The sequence below is a fragment of the Balaenoptera ricei genome, chromosome 4, assembly GCF_028023285.1.
Source record: "Balaenoptera ricei isolate mBalRic1 chromosome 4, mBalRic1.hap2, whole genome shotgun sequence".
NCBI lineage: Eukaryota > Metazoa > Chordata > Mammalia > Artiodactyla > Balaenopteridae > Balaenoptera > Balaenoptera ricei.
In genome coordinates, this window is record NC_082642.1 from 96221608 (window position 1) to 96238066 (window position 16459).

General features: G+C 44.0%; 1 protein-coding gene and 1 pseudogene across 6 annotated transcripts in view; both read left to right on the forward strand.

The window, feature by feature from the left end:
* Positions 1 to 16459, forward strand: part of B4GALT4 (beta-1,4-galactosyltransferase 4) — a 51275-nt gene that overhangs the window by 19857 nt on the left and 14959 nt on the right. For 4 of the 6 annotated variants that reach the window (XR_009502938.1, XR_009502936.1, XR_009502937.1 and 1 more), the window contains exons 5-7: positions 2993 to 3115; positions 5041 to 5145; positions 8906 to 9660. Coding sequence is in view for 2 of the 6 variants with exons in the window: in XM_059921067.1 (XP_059777050.1) it covers positions 2993 to 3115; positions 5041 to 5145; positions 8906 to 9038 (361 nt within the window). In the remaining 4 variants the exon portion in view is untranslated. Of the gene's footprint in view, positions 1 to 2992; positions 3116 to 5040; positions 5146 to 8905; positions 9823 to 16459 lie in introns of those variants that run through there. The other 2 variants (XM_059921067.1, XM_059921066.1) reach the window with 1 other exon arrangement.
* Positions 5219 to 6024, forward strand: LOC132364835 (glycine cleavage system H protein, mitochondrial-like; annotated as a pseudogene).

Here is a 16459-nt window from a genome sequence, read left to right on the forward strand (position 1 = left end):
CTTTGCATTAAGCTGGACCATAAGAAAATGAGTTCTTAGGCATTCCTGCTGGGAACTGATCTTGAGTAAAACTTTGGTGTGATGATCGTGGGTTTTATCAGATGCCACTCACTCTGAAAACAGCCCCTGTACGAATCTTGCTGTTTTAACTTGCTATTGTAATTGGCCAGACGTTTCTTTTATAACTAGAACTCAGGAAGCCTTTGTCTTCCTTGAGTAACTGACAGTTTTCCTAATGTAAACCAGGTGACTGAATGTGTCTCCTCTTTTGATCTGGATTCAAGAAGCTCAGAGTCAAATCCATGACCTTCTTTTAGAAGCTGAAAAGAATCTTATTTGCAGATCAGAGTTCTAGTATATTCCCTATTCTAATCTTCTATCTGATAGAAGTTTTCCTCTCGTCCTGGTTTGTCATTTATGTTTTTCTACTTTATTGTATGTATCATGTAAACTGCCTCATCTTCTGTGGTTTGGAGGAGGTTTGCATAGGTAACGTAGGAGTTGTCTTCCTCCTCCTTACTTACTGCCTTTCCTCCTTTGGGCAAAATCCCTCTAGTTGCTGGCAGGTGCAGTTGCAGGTGGCTAAGTGTCTGCCCTCTGCTGGTAACTGTGTGTCCCTGCACCACAGAGCTTAAATCAGCACACTATTCATTGTCACAACTGCCCCATGAGTATGAAGGGAAGCGCAAGAAGTGTTTTCACTTTACACACATGCAGAGGGAAGAAGTTAAAGTAACTTGTCTCAACTATCTCAGACTCTGATGAAGACAGAAATAAATCTTGTTTATCCCAGTGATTATGGGTCAGTGATAAAGATCTGTACTGGCCTGTGGGAAATTTTATTGCCAAGAATTCCTTTGGTACCTGCCTGCTTTCTACAAGGACTTTACTGTTATTTAATGACTCCATTTTCCCCACCCTTGGGCCTTACAGTTCTTTAAAACTAAGTAAAACTATTTCAGGGCCAATCAACTATTTATGCTTTTCTAGATAAGAAGAAAAACCAGAAGGAAAGATCAATAAACATGTAGATATTCGGCACCTAAGAGGCAGCTGAGAAACTGATACTTCTTTAACCTTTCTTTCCAACTGGTCTCCTCCTGCACCTCCCACTGCAGCTAAACTGGTCTCTCGGTGCTCCTCACACAGCCTGCACTTTTCTCCCTCTGTGCCTTCCGTCATGGAGTTCTGATCACCAGGAGTTCCCCCGGTTTTCTACCTGTCTGAATCCTCCCAGGCCCACCTGCCCTGACGTGTGGCGTCTCCTTCCTCAGAACCCTGATAACGCTCACCTCTCTTGTTGGACTGTCAGCTGTGTGTGAGGGCAGGGCCCACTTATTCTAGCGTTTAGCCAGCTGCTTTGCGCACAGTGGACAGTTGTTACTTAATAGGTCACTACCAAGTCATCAGTGCCAGTTCCCTCCTGGTGACCCCTTTTCGGTGCGTGGCAGGTTATGCCTGGGCAGTGGTTCCACCCAGTGTTCTGATGAAGCTGCTACTTTTCAGGTAGTTTAGGAACCCCTTCCCAGCCAAACAGAGTCCAGTAACTATGGCAACAAGTCACTGCAGTCAATGTCTTGGTCAGTAGTAGCTGCCTTCTGAGCACTTCGTTCTTTTTGTTTGTTTTAGGTTGTTATTTTCCAGAATTTTAGGTTGGGGGTATAGAAGTAAATCTGTTTCCATTGTGGGTTAAGCAGGGTCCTCCCCATCTGTACTCAGAACATAGAAACAAACAGCTGAGCTACAAATTAACTTTTGGGACTCCACCTATTAGATGGCAAGTGTCTCCGTGATTATTGATCTTTCCTTTTGGTTTTTCTTCTTATCTAGAAAAGCATACATATTTTATTGGTCCTGGAATACTTTGAACTGACATTAATTAAAGTTAGAAATCCTCCATATATATTCACATCCTCTTATTCAGTAACATCCAAGTTATTAAGCTGCCTTCATTTGCATTTCTGAATTGTTACAGTGTTCTATTCAAGGGGACATCTTTATTTCTCAGATTTGTTAATTTGTCTACCAATAATCCATGAGTCCTAAATGAGTGGGAAGTGCTCTCTGACCAGGACCTCTTGACCGTGTTTCTTTCCCCTTTTCCTTGTTGGTATCCCCACAGCTCCACCCTTTTTACTCTCCTCTTTTCACGTACTACATTGTCTTCGGGCAGCTTTCCCTACCCTTGTGCCTTCAGGTACCACCTCTTGACAGCTTATTTCCAAAGCTGTAGCCACTCCTCTGTATTGAACTTGGACCTTGTATCCTTTTTCCCACTGGCAAAAGCCCCAAGGGTACATCATATTCAGTTTATCCAAACCATAATTTGTCTTCTTCTCAAAACCTAATTATCAGTTTGTATACCCTGTTTTTGTGAGAGGCACTGTCATCTACCTAGTTGCCCAAGCTGGAAGCCTCAGGGTTATTAAGGTATGTTGGGTTCTCCAGGAAACAGACTCTGAGACGGAGATTTGTATGCATATAAGTGGAGGTCTGCATACAGAGTGTGTACAGGAGCTCTCTCCTGCTCTCCACCCCACTCCCTAAAAAAAAGTAAAAGTAAAAAGCCACTCGTTCACGCCGAACCTGGATGCAGCCTCAGAATGCTCTTAACCCAGAGCCCTTGGCAGCCACAACTATTCATTGGGTTGGCACATGAGATGAAATCTATCATCCAGATCTGATGTTATAGTGCACATTTACAGGTACCTCTGTAGACCTCTGCACACAAACACCAACAATAAAAGGTGGGTGGCACCTTGCTTAGTGAGCAGACGTGAGAGCTTGTGTAGACAGAGGACAGAAGGCCAGACAAGGAAGGCCAAGAACGTGGGAGCTGGCTGTCAAGCAGGAGTGGATGGGTGAAAGTTCACGGTCTTCACAGTGTTCCTAGAATGCCCGCCCTGCAGTCCGAGACTTCTGAAGCACCTGTGGAGAGCAAAAGGACTTTGCACTAACATTCTTACCATTTCCCTCCTCTCTTTCGCTCCAGGTTACGTTACAGTGGGTATTTTGGGGGTGTTACTGCCCTAAGCCGAGAGCAGTTTTTCAAGGTGAATGGATTCTCTAACAACTACTGGGGATGGGGAGGCGAAGACGATGACCTCAGACTCAGGTGAACAACAGAGACAGGTCCCCTCCACGGGGCTCTGCTAGCAGTGGTTGTGTATGGTTCCTGCGGGTGCCAGGCCAGCAGGTCATGAGGCTCCGACTTGGGCTTGAAGGGTGGCAGGGGGTTGGGGGTGAGCAAGGCGGCCCAAATCGCTCTTGGCCACTGGCAGTTCAGAAATGATGGAGGGTGGTCTAGTCCTGGCTGATGGGTGTCCGGGGTCCGGGAGTGTTGATGGAGGTCTCCGTGGACTTGTCAGCAGGTATTACCTACTGAGATAGAGTCTCACCCGTGAATGGCAAGTCCCAGACCAGAGCGTCTGCAAAACTGCCACCTGAGGAAAGTGGCCAGAGGCCTGTTCTAAGCCTCTGCTTTCTCTCAGACCCCAGGCGACCCTGGTAGTTCCCAGTGTGCAGAGCAGGGAGTGCCAGCAGCCTGTGAGGAGTTGCACGCCCCGAAGCAGGCCAAGATGTCCTCTCCTTATACACGAGCCAGCCCCGCGCTCCGTGGGAGCAGCTGCTGGCCTGACTCCCTGGCCTGACTCGGAGCTGCTGGCATGACCCTCAGGTTCTCTTGGGCTCTTTTCTGCTCTGGGGGATTCAAAGGGGATATGCCTGGTCTCCCCTCTCAGCCCCCTTCCCTGAACTTGGGTTTCATGGCCAGATAGGTACGGGTATCCCTAACTCCCAGAAATAAGTAATTATTCAATAGCCTGGGGCCAGTATCTTCATACTTGTAACAACAGGGTCTTTCTATTAGGAGACCCCCTTTCCTCCTGTTGTTGCCTCTTAGAAAGAAAATTTCTCAGCTGGCGTCCTGAATTAATAGATGTGTGGCTGCCAGATGTTTTCCATTGCTTTTCCATTGCTTCAGCATGAAGAAGCCGGGCTCCATGCTGGTCTCGTTCCCAGGTCTAGGCTGAGAGTCTCTGGAATGTTTCTGGCAGGAGGGAACGGATCTCCCTGACCAAAGGCTGCATAGAAATGGCCGTAGTGATGGGCAGCGGCACTTCATGGCCCAGCCCATCAGCAGCCTGTGTGGCCGTGGCTTATGAAGTGGACAGAGGGTACCTGCTAGATTTCAGGGCAGGAATAGCAAGGGCTCGGAGTCAACCGTATCCATCATGTTCCCCAAATCCATTTCACTGCCCAGATGGGACGGTTAGTAGAATTTTACACTGATGATGTATCTTCACTCTCTTTTTTCCTGTTGCTCCTCGGTTTCAAGGTAAAGGGGAGCCCCAAGTTTTGCTTTCATTTGATAAGAACATCATGGCCTCCAGAGTGGTTCTTGACTAACGCTATGGATAAACCAACTGATTTGAGCATAAACATTTGCTGAAATTTCTTTACTAAATACTTATTTACTCACCTGTGCAACAGGCACCACCCTCTTTCTGCTTATATAGTACATTACAGTTTGCAAAGAATGTTCCATGTGGGCAGTCTCATTTGAGCCTGTCAGATCAACTCTAACACCATTGCCATTTTACGGTTCAGGAAACCCAGGCCTGGAATAATGAATTGACTTACCAAGGTTGTAAATAACAGAGTCTAGATTTGAACCTAGGTTTGTGACATTTAACAGTCATGACTTTCCCTGCTAAAAGAAGGAAACACTAAGTAAATTAGGGATCCTAAGAGACTTGATTTTTTAAAGATGTATTTTCTCAGTTTTTTCTGGAAAATGACAAAGTATAAATTGACACATCTTCTTTGTACCTCAGTAGTAAATGTTAAGGGTGATTCTTCTATGGACTTACTGCCTGAGGCCCAACATAAGAAAATTCTTTTTTTTTTTTAATACCTAAATAATCAAGATATGTGTATGTGCACATATATGTAAATTTTTGCAAATGATTCTTTTTTAAGTGCCTAGTGGTAGATAATTGGGATAGAATTTTTTTTTAAACACCTCTGCTATTTTTCCAGGGTTGAGCTTCATAGAATGAAAATAACCCGGCCACTGCCTGAAGTGGGTAAATATACTATGATCTTCCACAAGAGAGACCAAGGCAATGAGGTGAATGTAGAACGGTAAGTCCTGGATCCACGTGCCTGGCAGGCTACCTGCGTAGTCTCTTCTGTCAGCAGTCCTGTGCCAGATTTGATCAGATAAGCCAGTTTATTTTGTTCAAAGCTTTTTATTGAGGTAATTTTCGGACAGACCCAAAAGCAGAGGGAACAGTCCATTGAATTCACATGTACACGTACCACATTCCCAGTTTCAACAGTTATCAACTCATGGCTTCTCTTCTTCTCCCACTTTCTTCTCCTCCCCCACTGGATTCTTTAGAAGCAAATGAGATATCGCAGCATTTCCTGTGTAAATATTTCAATAGTATCCTTAAAAGAAGTCTTAAAAAAAGAACTGCAGAGGTGCTGCGTGGAGACCCTCTGCACCCCTGCGAACACGGCGCTGCGGGCCGTGCGGAGCGTGTGGGCCATCTCTGTGCCCAGCGCGCCCTGCCCGCCGCGGCCCTGGGGACTGCGGGCAGGCGCCGTCCAGGCGCTGCGCACCAGACCCGCTCTGCTGTCGGGTCCTAAATTCACAGACAAACGTGAATGGGTAACAACAGAAAACGGTGTTGGAACAGTGGGGATCAGCAATTTTGCACAGGAAGCTTTGGGAGATGTTGTTTACTGTAGTCTGCCTGAAGTTGGGACAAAATTGAACAAACGAGGAATTTGGTGCTTTGGAAAGTGGGAAAGCTGCTAGTGAACTCTATTCTCCTCTATCAGGAGAAGTAACTAAAACTAATGAAGCTCTAGCAGAAAATCCAGGACTTGTCAACAAATCTTGTTATGAAGATGGTTGGCTGATCAAGATGACACTCAGTAACCCTTCAGAACTAGATGAACTAATGAGTGAAGAAGCATATGAGAAATACTTAAAATCTATTGAGTGAAAATGGAACCCCGAAATAAACTAGTTTGACACAACTTAATCTAGCATAGTTGTCTTAAATTAGTGGTGGATAGATTTTTAAATAGCAACTTTTAGCAAAAGAAACTAGTTGCAGCGATGTTGCCTGAAGAAAATACCCGGTAACTTCCTAATGACTTCAGATAAACACTATGCATCTTTTTCACAACACCCGATGATTTTTAGGCTAGTTATAATATTCAGAATTCCTGAAATTATTTGTGGTAAAACTAGTTATGAAAATTATGTAATTCAAGGATAACATTGTTATCTTAACCTTATATAATATTGTAACTTGCTTACAACCATCCCTGGATTTGGGTCAAAATACTCAATGAACTTCCCACTGGAAATAAATGGCAGTGGAGAAAAGTTTGTTAGTTGTATAGTGTCCAATGAAGAACATTACTCTCTTAATTTTGCAACATACTGTGTTTACTGGTGCTATTTTTATACAGTGAAGCAACAGCCTTACAGGAAAATAAGAAACAGTTTACTAATAAAATATTCAACTTCCTAATTTAAAAAAAAAAACTGCAATACCATTATCATACCTAAAATAAAATTATCAATACATCCTTAGTGTCATCAAATGTCCAGTGTTCAGATTTCCCTGATTATCTCATAAATGCTTTAATAAATTTTTTTAAACAGTTGGTTTATTCAGATCAGGATTGTAGACAAGGTCCACACATTGCATTTGAATGATTTCTCTGAAATCACTTTTAATCTGTAGCTTCCCCCTTCCCTCCTTTTTTTTCCCCCTTGTAATTTATTTGTTGAACAAACCAGGTCATTTGTCTGATGGAATTTCCTACATTGTGGGTTTTGCCAGTCACATCCCTGTGCTATAACTTAATTTGTGCCTCTGCATTTCCTTATAAGCTAGGTCTTCGATCTGGAGGCTTAAACAGATTCCGGTACTATTTGGGGGCAAGAACACTTCCTCTATAGTGCCAAGTATCTCCTTTTGTATTCCAACAAGGGAACATGATGTCTGGTCATGTTTTGGTGATGTCAGGATTGATCTGTGGATTCACGTGTTGTCGGCCTCATACAGTCATTTTGAGGGTCCCCATCAGTCTTCACCTAATTATTTTAGCAGCCGTCGGTGATCATTGCCTAAATTTATTATTCAGTTAGGGATTGCAAAATTATGATGTTCTGTCAATCCTTCTGCATTTATTAGATAGATTTTTCTACAAAGAATGATGTGCCTTCTTCAGCTGTCTGAGTACCCTGGGGTACGGTTCGTATAGAAAAGGCAGGATAAAGGGAAAGAATCAGCATTGATTTTTTATTTCAAAATGATGAGTTGATGCTTCCTACATCCTTCTGGATGTAGTTAATATTCTTTTCGATGCTCAGATTGTCTTTGGCAAATGTTATCTTTTTCCAGCGGGCTCCCGAATCCTTTGACGTAACTGTAGTCGTTTTGCGAGCTTTTTTCCCTTTGCTCTGGTGTGATGAGCTCATCTTGTGCTCCTGCCCCAGGAATTAACCCTTTCACCGAGGAATCCTGGCAGATAAACCAATTCTTTTGGGGGCTATGTCTGAAAAATCTACATTTCTTTGTCCTGGTGGTTTTTTTTTTTCCCTAATGTTTGAAACTGTATTAAAGGGCCTTTAGCCTTTTTGCTAGAGTCTACATTTTAAAACGATATTAAAAGACTTTTAGCCCTTTTGTTAGAATATACCACTTTAACAAAGCAGTTATTTCTATTTTCCATGGGTCTTTTGAGCCTTTGCCCATAGGTGTGCATTTTTCTCTCTAAATTAAAATAATAATAATTAATGAATAGATACAAAAGAATACTTATCAACTGTATGAAGAATCTGAAGATTCTTGATACCATGACCACTGGTCGTGTCCTCTAGCCAATTTATGCCCTTTACCTGTGTTGCCCTTCCTTATCCCATATCTTCCCCCCACCCGAAGAGGAAATACTTTCCTGAATTTTGATGATAATTAAAATTATTTTTGCTGTTTCTGGTTTTCTTATTTTCCCATGCGTTTGTATCCGTATACAAAAGATTGTTTAGTTTTGCATGTTTTTCAATTTTATATAAATGAAATCATGCTGTATTATTTTTCTCTGACTTTATTTAGCTCAACTTTATGCTTCTAGTCTCCATCCACATTGTTACTGTAACCGAAATGCGTACTTTTCACTGCTCAGCTCCTAGAGACCGATTCAGTTCAACACCACCCCTCTCCCTGCATCCTCGGGCTCCAGCCACACAATTACTTCCTCTTCTTCAAACACATCCTGCTCTTTGACATGTCTCTGTGTCTTGCAGAGGGTGGTCTCTTTTCCTGGGTGTCCCTTCCCTCATCTTCTCTGCTGTGAATTTCTTCTCTTTCAAACCTTGTTCAAATTTACCTTCTCTATGACCCCTCATAGTCCCTCATGAAGTTAGGTGTCACTTCATTCAGCCTCCTCTGCATACAGTTTAACTTTGTTTGAGGTTCCTATGAGTCTCTTATGAGTACCCACCCTGCCTGCAGACACAAAGTTCTCCCAGCAACGTTGGAGGTTTCATAGGTCCCCTGAAGCTTATCCAAGGACCTGTCAGCAGTGGATGAGATGTATCATTGTACATCCTTCTGTCCTGTAGACCGGGGGCTCACTGCGTTAAGGACTCTTCTGATCATTGGTCCTCAGGGTCTTCCATGGGGTTTGCCATGTGAACACATGGCTATCGTTAGTGTCTGTTACCTTAGATGAGGAAAATAAACTTCTTTTGCAGCAGGAAACCCAACAAGTGCAATAATTTACAAAGATGCGTTTGCCAAACTTTGTGACAAGGCAAAAAACAGTGGAAATAGACGTTAAATTCTTATCTTTCACATTTGTTCTTTATCTTTAGGATGAAGCTCTTACATCAGGTGTCACGTGTCTGGAGAACAGATGGGTTGAGCAGTTGTGATTATAAATTACTCTCTGTGGATTACAATCCTTTATATGTCAACATCACAGTGGATTTCTGGTCTGGCCCGTGACCCTGGCTCTTCTGCTGACATTTGGAGGAACTGAATATTTGATTGCAATAATTTTGGCCTAGAGACTTCCCCTAGTAGCACACATTAAGAACTTGTTGCAGCCAATTGTTGAGCTGATTCTCCCTCTTTCGTATTTTCTTAGCAGAACTCCTGGTGATATGGAATGTTAAAACAATTGTTTTGATCATGAGGGTTAAATATTGTAATGTAGATGCTTGAAGGACTAAGTATAAAAGGACCACTCAGAAGATACCATGAAGGCTATTTGAGAACTCTGATTGAAGAAGGTTTATTTAAGTTTGAAGTGACACATATTTTCTGGGATAAAAAATGCCACAGGAGATAAGATTGCTGAATGTCCCAGAGAACCAGGATTGTTCTTGTCCAAGCAGGAAAGGGTTGAAGATATATTTCTGTTACTCATTTATCCTGCATGGTCATCTGGGAAGAGGCAGCTCCCAGGTGAGAAGAAGGCCGAAGAAGAGGGGAGAAAGGTGAAGAATGAAGATGCCATGAACTTGGGACCAAAGAGGTGGCAGAAGGACCGCATCAGGTGGAGAGCAGCTGCGGTGGTTGTACTGTTGCTATGGCTGCTGCCCTGCGGCAGGTGTCACCTGCCCAGGTACGCCTTCCAGTAACATTTTATCTACTAGTTTTCAGAACATTTTTGTAAAATGATTTTGTACGTATAAGATATGAAGTAGCAGTTTACAAATTACATATTAACTAATAATACATCAGAAGTACCTCTGTAGTAAAATATGAAAATGCTTTGGGTGTTCAATCTTGTTTTTTACTGTTGTTTTGTTACCAAACCAAACTTGGGTCCGTTTGCCCACATGCAGTGAAGCCAATCTACTGACACTGGGTTGTGGTGAAGGAAAGCGCAGCATTTACTGCAGGCGCCAAGCAAGGAGTCCAGGCAGCTAGTGCTTAAAAGCCCAAACTCCCTGAAGGCTTTCAGGGAAAGGTTTTTAAAGACAGGGTGAAGGAGGGGTTGTGGGATGTGTGATCAGCTCACGGACAGTCTTCTGATTGGCTGGTGGTGATGTAATCAGGAGTCAACGTCAACAACCTTCTGGTTCCAACTGGTCTGGGGTCTATGTGCTTGTGGGCAGCATACAGTTAACTTCTTCCACCTGATGGGGGTTTCAGTATCTGCCAAACAGCTCAAAGGATATGGCTCCGAATATTATCTACAGCCCTTGAGAAGGAACTAAAAGTCCTTGACTTTGTCTAATGGCTAAACTATTATTATTTTGTCTTGTTTGACTGTTTTCCTTTCTTTCTGCATTTTCTCACTTCTCCGATTAAATTTACTCTTTGGAACTCAGGGAAGGCCTAGGAGGCTAAAGTTTCTCTACAGACAAGACATGGGGGAGGACATGGGGGTGGGTCTCTTCCAGGAAGGCCCCGTAGGGTCCTGCTCAGTTCTAGCTTCCAGATGTATTCATGTCAGTAATCCTACGGCTTAAAAACAAAACAGATGAGACTAAGCCTTCCCCCTCTCTCCCGCCTTCATCCTTCTGTTGTTCCATCCTGTTCTTCCGTGCACAGCCTCCTCGTGAGGCAGCTCCAGGCCTGTGGCAGGTGCCTCTGAGTCTCGGCTCCTGGGCCGTGTTGTGTTTTTGTTCTCTTCATCCTCCTGTGCTTGTGATCAGTAATGGGCGCAGCAGGGCTGCCTCAGGGGCACACCTGGTTGGTGAGAGGATAGGAAGGGGTGGAGCCAGGGCTCCTGAGGCCTTTGATTTGGAAGGAAGGCGGGGCCATGGCACTGATTTGGTACTGCTGAGCTTCCTGGGAGAGGGGCGGGAAATGTGGGAGGATAATCTAAGGAAGGTAATCGGAGATGGATACTGGCTCAGAACAGAAATAAGAATATTTTGTTCGCCTAAGGGAATGGATACAAATAATGTAGATGTGGATGTTTTTGAGCATGTATTATGCAACTGTGCCCCAGGGTTTCTCAATCCATCATTATTACATGACACTTAATTTTTAAAATTCAACATGAGTGCGTGCCAGCCAGTTAGTGTAAATAATATCCTTCCCAAACAGCGAGAGGGAGGGAATAGGAGGATTTGGGGCTTCCAAAAAGACAGCAGTCACCACCCAAGTGGGGAAGGAGAAGAAAGGAAAATGCATTTTGTGGACGTGACAGGTTTACCTAGGGCTGGCCTGGTTTACCTTTAACCCAGTAGGGACAAGTAAATGCTGTGTTTTTTCTTTATTTAGAAAAGAAATAATAATGGTTTTCTTATTTTTCCCCCACCCTCTTGTCTCCTCTGCAGAATCTTCCTCTAGCTTTCCATCCCGATTTTTTAATTGAGGTATAATTGATTTACAATATTGTGTTAATTTCAGGTGTACAGCATAGTGAGTCAGGGTTTTTTTGCAGATTATGTTCATTATAGGTTATTACAAGATATTGGGTATAATTCCCTATGCTATACCGTACATCTTTGTTATTTATCTATTTTATGTATAGTAGTTTGTATCGGTTAACGATCCCAATTTTCTTAATTATAATCTAATGCAGACTGAGCTATTGTAATTGCCAACAGCCTATGCCAGGGGCCTCCAATTTGGAGGCTGTGGGTCCCTGGTCATGGCTGGGGAGGGTAAAGGAAGAGAATAGTGTGTGCAAGGAATTTCAGGATCCATACTGAGAACAATTTCTCATTCAATGGAAACAAAATACAATTAGTACCATGTGGGAACTCCCTATGTATTTTCAGCTATTAACAAGGCATCTGCATTTTTTTTAAAGGTTCGAAACCACTGTCCTATACCTATTGATATTCTTCAGGTAATTCTTTCAACCAAGATAAAGTACAAGTCATTTAAATGACTCACTATGAAACTTCTTGAGGTGGAAGATAGTTTTTTAAGACCTTTATTTTCCCTCTCTGCCACTGTACCTGCAACGGGAATCGAAGCCCATGACCGGCAGGAGGCATACGGCTGCCTGCTTGCTCTGCTGGGCCGTTTGGCCTCAGAGGAACCGAGCTTTCCCAATTTCCCGCCCTGTGTGTCTCTTGCTGTTATTTGCCACAAAGAGTCCAAGCTTTCTGAGTTTTGTAGATAAGCCTTCAACACTTGCTGAGGATTACATGGATGCAGGTCTGTTTGAACACCACAAATACTTAAACATAAGGAGTGTACTACTTTAAAAGTTTTTATTGCTTTTTCTCACTTATAGTACCACTCCTTTTTATAGTGCTTTATGGTTTATGACATTTTTATACACACTTTATTGATTAGAGTTAAGTAGGGTAGAAGAGGAAGTGGAGGTTCCATTACACCATATTGTCTCCATCTGGGCTTTTCTCATTCTTTTTTTTTTTTTGGCCGTACTATGCGGCTTGTGGGATCTCAGTTCCCCAGCCAGGGATTGAACCCTGGCTCCAGCAGTGAGAACGCCGAGTCCTAACCACTGGACCACCAGGGAATTCCCTGGGCTTCTCACATTCTTTAAGGAAGGTTTCCTGACTCTACATCCCTGTCCTAGCTCCTAGAGAAGTTTGGTACCTTCTGGACTTGAAAGTGCATTCCATTCTAGGAACTTCCCTGGTGGTGCAGTGGTTAAGAATCCGCCTGCCAATGTAGGCGACACGGGTTTGATCCCTGGTCTGGGAAGATCCCACATGCCGTGGAGCAACTAAGCCCGTGCGCCACAGCTACTGAGCCTGCAGTCTAGAGCCTGCATGCCACAAGTACTGAAGCCCGTATGCCTAGAGCCCGTGCTCTGCAACAAGAGAAGCCACCGCAGTGAGACGCCTGCACACCGCACCAAAGAGTAGCCCCCGCTCACCTTAATTAATTAAAAAAAAAAAAGGGCATTCCATTCTCATCTAGTCTCTAAACATTTTTCCAGACTCCCTCCCTGGTTTTTCTGCCCTTTGCCCCCTCACTTCCACTCAAGCCCCTGGGGGTTTCCTGGGGCCCCAACTGTTCTGTGAATGGACTCTTGGGAGAGAGGAAAGACATTTTCTGCTGGACTAAAAACCTCCACTTTCCCCAAGTCCTATACATATATAGTCTCTCTCAAAAGCCATTAGTATATCCCACAAAATGGAGCATATTCAGGAACATTTCATAAGTTCTTTTTTGCCCATCACTTTCCAAAAAAGTTTTTTAAGTCTATTCCTTAGTACTTTAAATGTTTAAGCTATTGCCACCTTCATTAGTTTTAAGTCCACTGAAGACCATCTTATACTTGCTGAGAGGGCCAGACCAGTCTCTCAAAGATATTCACAGAGGAGGGTGTGTGATGTGTGTGTGTGTGTGTGTGTGTGTGTTTGTGTGTGTGAGATCTGGGGCCTTGGTGGAGAGGTTGGTGAAGGGTGACGCACACTAATTGAATGCTTGCTCTGTATTTCAATTTTCCTTGGTTTTTAAATTTTAACTTTCCAATATTCCTATAGGTGTGTATGTAGTACTGCAAAGAAAAAACAGATTCAAGTTAAGTAACTTCCCGAAGTTAGTAAGAGGAAGAGATAAGATTTGAACCCAAGTCTCTTGGCTCCAGTGTCTTGTTTTTTCCCCCCAGAATATCACATTGTCAGGAGATTATGAGATTTCTTTGTGAAGGCAATAAGGGCAGAGATCTCATTTGTAGCTAGGATTCTGGAAATAATGTACAGAACTTGAGATATATCCATTAAAATGCCTTATCTTGATACCCTAGTACGTTCTTCCACTATTGAATAAGAGTTTTGCTATTACTCACAACTATTGTTTGAGGGCCAGTGAATTTGGACCAGTATATTTGGTCATTAAGCTTGTTGCAGTAAATTGAAGTAACATGATATTAGTTGGCATGTTCCCAGGGAATACAGGCCAAGCAGAGATCTTCAGACCAGATTTATGGTATAACTTCCTGTTGGTATTTCTTACAGGCTGTTAGCTGTTTTAATGCATTCTTTACATATCTTACGGAATCCTCCCAGTGAGATCTGTCTCCCTGAAGCAGGTTCCAAGAGGCTGACTTGCCAAAGTCATGCAGAGCTGGGATTTGGAGCCAGGTTTTTGACTCCAAAGCTCATGTGCTTAACAACTTGATGGTATCGAATAAAACAACAAATACACAAAGAGAGGCAATAAGGGTGGGCAGAGTTGTTTGGATATTGTCTATCCCCTTCAACCAAAGATACCCGGGGACACGCTGGCAGATACGTGAGTCAGATTCTGACTCATTGCAAAAGCTCTTGAGAACACACCATGGGGAAGCTCGAGGTGTCTCAGGGAAAGGAAGTCAGACAAAGTCTATGAGAGCGTTTGGGTTTGGGGTGGGTCATTTGGGGAGGTTCTAAGCCAGCAGGTTGTGTTCTGTATTGGACGTTGTCAGAAAGCAAAGACAGTTCTGATTTACCCACAGGGAGGGACTAGAGGAAGAATAGAGCTGTAATTGTGAGCATGTAGCAGTCACTTATTTTAGCAAAAAAAAGGGTGTGTTTGGTATTTTGAGGGTGGCACGGTGACCTTGTTTTTGTGCTTGGACAGAATTATGAAGTGGCCTCGCTTTGCCTCATTTTATGTGACCTTATCTGAGGCTGGTATTCTGTGAATTGTTTACGTCTGGCAGAAGAATAGCATGGCTTAGTTGTGAGTGCCAGGCTAGCTTCTGGATGTCAGGGGCTGCTCTTTTTTCAAGAGGAACTCAGGGTGGAGGCCACTAGAAAGTAGGGCATGATGGCACCATTTAACTCCAGGATTTGGCTATTTGTCTTTTTCAAAGGAGGTGTGTGTGTGTGTGTGTGTGTGTGTGTGTGTGTGTGTGTGTGTTTTGGGAGTTGATTGGGGGTGAGGGGGAGGGTGGGTTAGAGAAGGGTCTGGGAACTATACATTTCTCAGCAATGCGCCTTTTCCCAAGATGTTTTCGGATTCCCTCATTGGATGTGGCCATTCAAGCCTTGTGATAAAAATGTCACATGTGAAAGCAAACTCAATAGCTTACAACTAGTCTCCTCTGGGTTTCTTCTTTGATTCAGTCTCACATGTAGGAGATGATAAGGATCTGCGTGAGGTGAAACGGGAAAGGGAAATGACACAGGACGAAGGAGGTTGTTCATTCTATAGAAATGAGAAAGCAGCTTAGTTTCCAGTTCCTCAACTACAGCCCGCCTTGTCAGTCACATGGATGGGGGTGGGGTTTTAGAGGAGATGCGATTTTCAAACTCGCGTGACTGTTACTATTCCTTCTTTCCTTCATGGGTAGTCAGAAACTACCTGGTCTGCTGCTTCGAATGGGAGCAGTCCCTGTTTATTACAGCTTATGTGGGGAAAAAGTTATAGGGCCAAAAAACATGAGCAGAGGGCTTCCTAACGCTCAGGGTGAACAGCCTGCCAGGAACCTGAGTAACAATCTGGGGAGGAAACAGCCAGCCGAGGAGCGTGGTGACCCGTCTGGTATTGCAATCAGGTAAAACCTACCCCAGAGTCAGCCTGACCCAGTTTTCCGTGTTAGGTGGTAATTGTTCTTTGCCCACCTGATAAGCAGGCCTTGTTGCAGAATTGGGAGATTTCTCGAGATGGTTTTTTCTGGGTGTGTCTCACCCGCTGGCCTGGTGGGGCTGGTGAGGGCCTCACCCGAAACAGTGTGGCTTGGGTCTCGCTGTGAGCCCCACTTCTGTCCCAGAAGCCAGATGGAAGAGGGACAAGGCTGGGCTTCCAGGGAAGGTGGAGAGGATGGAAGCAGAAACTGGGCAGAGCAGGAGCTGCCCTGAGATTAAACTGAAGACCCCCGTAGCAGGAAGTGCAGGAGTCCTGAACGGCTGGACTCTCTGTAGCGAAGTCCTCAGGCCCGGGTCTGTCTCAGCTGAAAGGTGTGTCCTCCCCAACTGCTGGGGGCTGGACATAGTGAGTACCTGGGTTCAGGGTCTTATTTTGTAGGAAGCTAGCTGGAGAGGGGGCGGACGGTAATGACCAATAGTTCGTGGTAGAGAAGGCAGGTGCTAAGATTTAACGAGCAGCAGGTGGGCCATCTTCCTCCACAATAGCTTGTTCCTGCTCCTACTGTTGCACTGGATTCCGCCAACTGAGATCAATTTCAGTTATTAAGGAAAAATCTGCAGAGAAGATTAAGAGAGTGGGGACTAGCTGTCCCTCACCCTTTAGTATGAATTAGCTTGCAAAAAGGCTTTCCCTTAACCTAGCTGAGATCAAGTCACAAGGAGAATGGAATCTTGTAGGGAGAGAGAATTTTGAAGCTCCGAAGCCTTGGAGGGGGAAGGCAGGAGTGGGTCTGGGACAGGATTCGCTCAGGCATGAGGGCACTGGAAAATCCAGTTGGCAGCAGAAGAAAAAGGCACCAGAACACATGAGAGAGGATGGACAGAGAGAAGGGAGAGAGGTGCTTAAAGCTTTGCCCAGAGTAAGCTCTTTCCTTCTCCTCCTCTCTTGAAAAAGACCACAGAGAG